Here is an 8,368-nt window from a genome sequence, read left to right on the forward strand (position 1 = left end):
TAATAGAACACCCTGCTCTCTCTTTTAAACTGCAGGGAGCATATTCCATGCACTTAAAGGGAGGCAGAAACTGAAGATACCAGGAGGCGTCTGCAAATGTCCTCTACACTGCCCGTGGCTACAAAGATGCCGGCTGTCCTAAGAATAACAACAAAGAAGCCTTTGATCGATTTACAGCATTTTGTATCAGCACAGATGCTCTTCAGCTAAAATTAGCACCTCAAATCATTTTCAGACTAAATACCTTGTGAACATTGTGACATGTGGGAAAAAGGGTGGATAAACAATTAAAAAAACACCTCTGCTTGTACTGTGTTCATGCCAAAGTCAATAAAACACATGATTTTATGACCAAAAAGGGGCAGAAATGACACACAATAAACACACACAACACAATTTCAAATGAGTTATTATTGGCTTCATTATTGATATTACTTTGTCATGGTTATGATCATTTGGAAGGATTATATGCCTTTTTTTTAAATTCTGCATGTTTTTCTTGTCCATAGATTGTCCTTTTTGTTGTAAAGTGCAGATAATACTATGTTTTAAATTCAGACTTCACATACAGTATATAGTACATGGTTTTTACTCCATCATCCATTGGTTACTATTTACATTATTCTGTCATAGTTCATTTCATAGAAAGAAAATCCATTATCCACTGTATCAACATTGATGGATGTTTTCAGGCCTCTATGAAATGGGGAGGACGAGGGAAGGGGGGGGGGGGGGGGGGTGAGGTGAACAACTGTACAAATTTCAGTGGATGCCACACTATCAGGCTCTGGGGTCAAAAGAAAAAAAAAAAAAGTCTTAAACACACACATGCATTAAGATTGCATATCGACTGTATTGTTTCCTGTATGTATGAGCCTTGTCACACAGAGCTGACATCGCGGTTCAAACAAACCCCAAAGATCAGAGAGCTCATATTCACATTCAGCTAACATGTGAGTGTTTGACATACAGCAGCAGAATATTGCAAAAGTGTTTCATTTTTGCTTTGAGGTTTCTTTCAAAGGCTTTGTCAGCTCTTGGGATCGACATGGAATTTATGCCCGATAAAACAGAAAAAAATGTACTGAACCTTCTTTCCCCCCCAGACTACCAGCTAATAACCAATCTCTGCATAGATTTCTCAGTGTATTCACTGTTGGGCACCCTTCTCATGGAGTGGATTTGCTGGTGGGTCCCTCAGCAGGTGAGAGATGAAATTCTTAGAGGCTGTGGTGCTCCCCATAAAACAACACAACTTCATGTATAATTGACTTTGTTTAGACTGAAATTTAAAAAAAAAAAACATTGTGCAGATTAAATCTGTAGGTTTACAGATGAGCATGATTCTACTTGTCTTTGTGCTTTAAGCAGAAATAATTGCTGATATACAACTACAACATTGTGAACTCCAGTAAATGAGTTGCTACAGTGAAGTTGGCTGAGGTACAATAGCATGCCTACTGTCAAACAAATAGTTAAATGCTAGCGTGTAACATTTATGTTAAATTTCTGTCCAACAAAATGGTAAAAGCAAAAAAAATGACAATAGGATTTGACGCATTGGCATGCATAGACATATTTTTTGGTCAGACTGTGAGTGTTTTCTCTTTTCCCCACATACAAAGATATGCAAATGGCTGTTGCATAAATGCAGCTGTACAACCAGGCTAATACACTGACATTCAGCAGTTCTCCTTCTCTCTCCCTCTCAGACTCAGAGACACACTCACACACACACATGCACACAGCTCAAACACCCAAATCAATACTCAACTATTGATCAATAAGCTCTTGGTTAAATCGTGGAGCTCCAAAGAGGTTAATTCTTTCTTTCTTTGCGCTTTTTAAGAGATAGCATGTATGCTTTTCACACCACCACCTCTACCATATGATCTTGAGAATGTTGCTAATCAGCTGCTTTTTTTTCCCGGTCCTACTTTGAGTTATGACCTTTTCAGGATCTCAGTCCACCTTCAAGCTACTCTTAAAAAAGCAACACATGCAGTTTACTTACTAAAATCCCCTAAAAATGTTTTGAAGATACAGAAAAATAGATTTGGACAAAGAGAGGATGTCAGAAGCCTCGGGTCAGGCAGTTGGACGAGCACATATTGGCAGCGATGTTGTTAAATCACTTTGCTCCTGCAGTTTGAAACTGCAGTGAGCAGAATGAAACCCTTAGAATAAAGATGTACATCCTGACATGACAGAATTCATCAAGACAGTTCTTGCTACAGACCTCCTCCTAATCCATCACCTTTCTAATTACAGAAGACATCTGTGAAAAGATGTAGAAAGGCAAGAGACTCGGATATGAAGTCCGAGGACCCTTAGGTTAGACAGTATCTGCTACACTACTGCTAATTATCACTTCCCATATTGATGTTACTGCCTTTGACTGTTACCTTGGCAGTGTTGAGCAAACAGTGGAAAATCTTACCTGGAAACAAGAATCAGAACCTAATTCACATTTGATGGTAACTTTTAAAGACAGATTGTGCTTCTGGCATTAGAGTATTTTCAGCGGACAGCCAGACTCTATTTAGATTCTGGCCAATTTAATGTCAATAAAGGCTTTCTGAGAAAAGATTCTGGTTAGGGATGACACAGTTCAGTACCGCACGGCGCCTTTCAACAACTACTTCACAAAAGGCAGTTTTGTATAAAGTGAAGCAAACGTCTAGTGTCTAAATCCAGGACGTGTATCAGGTTTGCTGAGAACTCACCAGCAAAGAAAATGGCTAGTGGAAGTGTGTCTTTGGCACTCCAGACAGGCTCCGACACAGGTGAACAACAGTGTTCATAATTATCATTTAAAAAAAAAAAAAAAACATGGCAATGATCTGCACATTGTGGAAAGACTCTTGCTTTCTCTTAAAAGTTTGATATTTTAGGTTTTTTTAAATTCTCATATAGTATATGAGCATTATATATATGTGTGTGTTTTGTCTGTATACATTTACTGTTTTATACATAAGAAATAAATATGTCTATTGTAATAATTATACTCTTTTTGTCTTAGAGGCTTCTTCTTTGAGCTTAAACACATGCTAGGAATGTTTCTGAGGTCATGCAACACTAGGAGAGTAGCGTAAACCCAGATACAAGGCAGTTTGGGGGAAGCATTTTTCTATACACTAGTCCTTAAAAGTTAGTATTTTGATCGTGAGGACGTGATCATGTGACAAACCTGTGAGAAAAAACACCACTGCAAGTCTATCACATCTGCAACTGCGATACATGTCCAAAACTAGGGCGTGAGTTAACGCTCAAAATCACAGCTCGTAGCTCAGTTTACAGCGACCTGGCAAAAGTTAATTGGTAATGACTTCTACGTGGAATGTTAATATTGACAAGGATACCATATCCTGTTACATGTAGGATTTTGGCTTTATGATTATTTCTTAAGAAATCCTCCGACATAGAGTTTTAGGTTCTTGTAACAGCTACCTGCAGGCATCCTTTTAAAAGTGTGGATTTGTACAGAAGGCAGTGTGCGAACAAATATACAGTGGTGTGATGAAGCAAGTGGCAGTCGAGAAACAAGTGGAAATTTCTCAGTCAGCTAAAAATGTCATGCAATTATCTACTGACTACGTTTACTAATAACAGCACCTACCTACTGGCTATCAGATAAGTCACAGTTAGTCTACCTATCTATATATGAATAAGTACTTTATGTGTGAAACTGTGGAAAACAAACAAAACAAGAAGAAACATTCAAGTTGTCCTCAAAGCTCTGCAATAAGACCAGTTTGGGTGAATGGAGGGAGAAAGCTTGCATTGCAATACGTACAGTACATGTAAGACCAAAGCAGTGAAAATTCAAGGCCATTCTCAGTCATTCATCAGATACTGATGTCTACTGGGAACAAAGGTGTCAAACCATGAGCTTAGTGCTGATGGCCGTCATTCATCCTTGAAATTATGTGGTGTACTTAACCACCAACCTCGTCACAAGTCACCCACAGGCCGTGCCAGCGCTGGACTGGGCTTGCTTTATGCTCGCACGTCCTTTTTATCTCTAAATAGTGTAGCGTAGTTTTGTTTCACTGGCTCCAGGAAGCAGCATATGTAGCGCACAAGTAGGGCTCTTCAGAAGCGCATGGCAGAGCAGTGTGCCTTGGGAAATGAGGGATCAAGGGACAGGGGACTTAAGCGGGACTTGTGTGACTTTTTTTTTTTTTTTTTTTTCATTTTGAAAGCGATTCTTTTCTCACTGTGTTTTCTCCACTTTCTTTTTGTGTGCACTACTACTGTGAGCGGGAAATTTGTAGGTCTTATCATTTACTTTTCAAAACAGTCACACAGAAAAAAGCCAACTCCATGCAGAAATGCTAAATTTTCAATTTCCACTCATTAATAAGGAGTTTTAAGGACAAGCTGTGACGAGTGAAGACAGGATGGGCGTAGGAGTGAATGGTATTTGCAATATTTTTCAGTCAATCATCAACAGCATGAATTCTATTGCCTTGATATTTTCAGCACACATAAGATGGGAGGATGTATGCCTGTCCCACCCAGATGCTCAGCTCCACATTTCCCACTGTGACAGGGAGGAAAATATAAGATGACTACACATCTGTAAGCATTTTGGTGATGTTTACATAGTTTGTGTTGGCCAGCGTGCAGTTGGCTGTCTTTAGGTTCTCCTCCTGAAAGTCCTCGTTGCTGTTGTTCACAGCCTCCTGGATCTCCATGTAGTCCGATTTACTGATGGTGGAGCCACTCCGACTCTTTTTCAGCTCCTCCGCTGAATCAGCTTTGGTCACGTTGACCTGCAGATACTGCGCCTGTTCTTCACCTTCAGTCTCACGGTGATAGAAGTAGTTAAAATTTGACACAATGACAGGCACGGGCAAGGCAATGGTCAGCACACCTGCAATGGCACAGAGGGAGCCCACAATCTTGCCACCAATCGTAGTTGGGACCATATCACCGTAGCCGACTGTTGTCATCGAGACCACAGCCCACCAAAACGCATCTGGGATGCTTTCAAACTGTGACTCTGGCTCATCTGCTTCAGCAAAGTAGACAGCGCTTGAGAATAGGATGACTCCTATGAAGAGGAAAAAAATGAGGAGGCCAAGCTCTCTCATGCTGGCTTTCAGGGTCTGACCCAAAATCTGAAGCCCCTTAGAGTGACGAGAGAGCTTAAATATTCTGAAGACTCGCACCAAGCGGATGACCCTGAGAATGGCTAAAGACATGGCTTGCTGACCTGCTTGACCATCCTCTGGTCTGTCTGCTAGCTCTGTGCCAAGAGTGATGAAGTAAGGGATGATGGCAACAATATCAATAATGTTCATTATATTACCAAAAAATCCTGCTTTGCTGGGGCAGGCAAAGAAGCGCACTAGAAACTCAAAGGAGAACCATATAATGCAAAGAGTCTCTAGGATAAAGAAGGGGTCAGTGAAGTAAGTGGCTGTGTAGCTGATGATTGTGGTGTTGGTCTCAGGCGAAAAGACTTGTGCTTGAGACTTATGCATTTCCTCTTCATCATTACGGAAAATGGGCAGTGTCTCCAAGCAGAAGCTGACTATAGATATGAGGATGACCATGACAGAGATTATGGCAATAATCCTTGCAGGACCTGAGCTCTCTGGGTACTCAAACAGTAGCCATACTTGTCTCTGAAACTCGTTGTCAGGAAGAGGCCGCTCCTCCTCCTTGATAAAACCCTCGTCTTCTCTGAACATCTCAATTGCCTCCTCACCCAGCTCATAAAAGCGAATCTCCTCTGAGAAAATATCTACAGTGACATTGACTGGCCTTCTTAGTCGGCCTCCTGATTGGTAATAATACAATATGGCATCAAAGCTGGGTCGATTTCTGTCGAAAAAGTATTCGTTCCTTAGTGGGTCAAAGTACCGCATCCTCTTTTTGGGGTCCCCCAGCAGAGTCTCTGGAAATTGGGAGAGCGTTTTAAGTTGTGTCTCAAAGCGCAGCCCTGAGATGTTGATGACCACCCTCTCACAACACTCATGGTCAGCCTCTGGGTCGTAGTCCTGCGGGTGACCCGGGTGCGCCGCCGCCTCGTCAGAGGGGTCGGCTGTGGCGACAGTCATTCTGCGGGGGGAGGAGGCCTGCACTTTTCAGTGAGTCTGGGTCCTGCAGCCTGAAGAACTGCAGGCGGAGGCCAGGAGAGGGAGGGGGCTCAACACTGTAAAGACCTGACGGCCACAGGATGTCACCTAGGATCTGACTGCATATGGAACAGAGAAAGCAAAGACAGACAGCAAGGTCAGGTAAACCTGAGACATGATTCAGCACTCAATACTTCTTACGTTTAGTGCAGAGATGTAAGGAGTTTGCGTAAGCCTGAAGATCAAACAACTCAAAATAGATGAAAATGAAGCCACCCTCTAAAAACTGTCATAAGATCTGATATGAAATTATGTAAAGTTAGACTGTCATGAGAAAACTGTCAGAGCTAAAATGAACAAGTGGAAACTTGAGGCTGTCACTCCTGCTCTTGACTTTGGAAAATTAATATGTAAATAAGCAACCCGCCTTGCATATAAATTACTTCAATGCAGGTAAATGCAGGGGCTAAGGGGCAAATAACACTTACAGGAGCTCAGAAATTAGGACACTGATCTGCTGCAATGAACAATATGTGTTGAAATGAATGGGAATACCTTTTTTAGTGAAGCCAAGCATGAATATGGCAATGCAGCAGACACCAAATTCATACAGACAGCTTCCTGTCTAGAATATCATCGAAAACCACTGCAGTCTAAACACCAATGTATGTGACATGCTTAAGATTCACTGTTGTGCCAAACAAATGCAATACACAGCTGCAACATAGACATGACTTCAGTCTAGTTTTGATGGAGCATTTTAGTCTTGAAATGGTGCCTGTTACTGAAATATTCAAAAACATGTATAAATAATTTATCCATAGAAGGAAAAAAGGTTCCAAGAGAAAAACTGTATCTCTCCTCTGCATCATCTCCACTCACAAAGTAGGAGCACAGTTTTATAAAATAAAATAATAACGCTTATGACACACACAGCAAATACATAACTACAGGTTTACATTCTTCTGCTGCAGCGCAAATCATTCCGCCAACTCCAAAATGCTACGACTCATGTTCACATTTAATGGAAATGGAAATGATAGGTAAAGCTGCTTTAATTTCATACATACGTGCAGACATCTTTTTTCCCATCTGGATGTGATTTGATGCTCCTGCTGGACGCTGGTATTAGGCAAGTGAATAACCAGCTGCGCTCACCGGGCGATCTGATTCCAGTGCAGGTATAAAATGAATTTCCAATTTGGGACAGTCGATGATATTCACCTCATGTTGTCTGCGGCATCCTTGCCGTGTACACTGGGTACAGTATGTGCGGGTGTGTCCTCGCTTTCCCCTCCCCGACTCCTTTCCTCCGGGTACGCTGTCGTGGGATGGCGATTGGCAAAAAAAAAAGAAAAAGAAAAAAGAAAGGAAGAGAAAAAAAAGGGAGGAGGGAACCGATCAAGGAGGTGCTGGTGCTTCCCTTAATAACCAAAGGTGCTGGGATCAGCAGAAAAAAATCTTCCACCACTGTTCTCCTCCACGCATGTATGACTGTGTGACGAGCTGATGGCTGCAGACAGCCTCAAAGGTAAATAGTCCCCATAAGGTGCTCAGAAAGGCAACATCTGCAAAGGGGGGGACAAGGCGAGGCGCGGGGGAGGAAGGGAGCTTAAAAATATAATCTTATTACCACGATTTAATAATTTGAAGGCGTGTGAAAATAATTCGGTTGCTCAGAAGAGTTGATCTATGCATGCGTCAGACAGTCAATTTACATTTTTATTTATAATTTAGGCATAAATTAGCATCTCCACCAGATTCCAGACTGAGATGCAGATATGCTCAGGCAGTGCATCCCAGTATCTAACGCAGAGACAGTTCTGAGAATCTCCTAATAGCCTACATGGTGAGCAGAGCAGCCTCCTCAGACACTGACTTGAAACGACATGCGTGAAAGAACCGCCCTACGTAGTGGGCTAGAAGATTATGCAATTTCACTGAGCAGGAGACCCACGCACACACATAAACACACATGTAAAGTGGCCTTTATGGTCCCTGCATGGTGTCAGCACGGTGGGAGGCGAGAGATTTTTACATGAAGAAAAAAAAAACTTTCTGTTGTCAGCTTCGGCCGCAGGACTGGTATATAAAGCTTAGTCAAACCTGCAGTCAGGCATTGCTATGCATACCAAGAGACGGGCTGGTGATGGAGAAAGGCAAGGGCGGAAAAACGCGCTCCCCATCTGCACTATAGCTTAGCGCTCACCTTATCTGCAGTATGGGCAATTTAAAGGGGTACACAGCTCTACCACTATTCAGAAGCACTGCTGATGGTT

At 42.1% G+C, this 8,368-nt stretch overlaps 1 protein-coding gene across 1 annotated transcript; it reads right to left on the reverse strand.

Moving 5' to 3' along the window:
- Positions 1 to 713: 713 nt before the first annotated feature.
- Positions 714 to 7,950, reverse strand: LOC102784117 (potassium voltage-gated channel subfamily A member 2). The gene is made up of 2 exons (XM_006782822.2): positions 7,160 to 7,950; positions 714 to 6,208 (listed from the first exon to the last, which is right to left on the reverse strand). Exon 2 carries the CDS (start codon positions 6,069 to 6,071, stop codon positions 4,575 to 4,577), a length of 1,497 nt encoding a protein of 498 aa, XP_006782885.1. The 5' UTR covers positions 6,072 to 6,208; positions 7,160 to 7,950; the 3' UTR covers positions 714 to 4,574.
- Between the last annotated feature and the right edge of the window lie 418 nt (positions 7,951 to 8,368).

The sequence above is a fragment of the Neolamprologus brichardi genome, chromosome 5 (genome assembly GCF_056152115.1).
Source record: "Neolamprologus brichardi isolate AB-2024 chromosome 5, ASM5615211v1, whole genome shotgun sequence".
NCBI classification, from domain to species: domain Eukaryota; kingdom Metazoa; phylum Chordata; class Actinopteri; order Cichliformes; family Cichlidae; genus Neolamprologus; species Neolamprologus brichardi.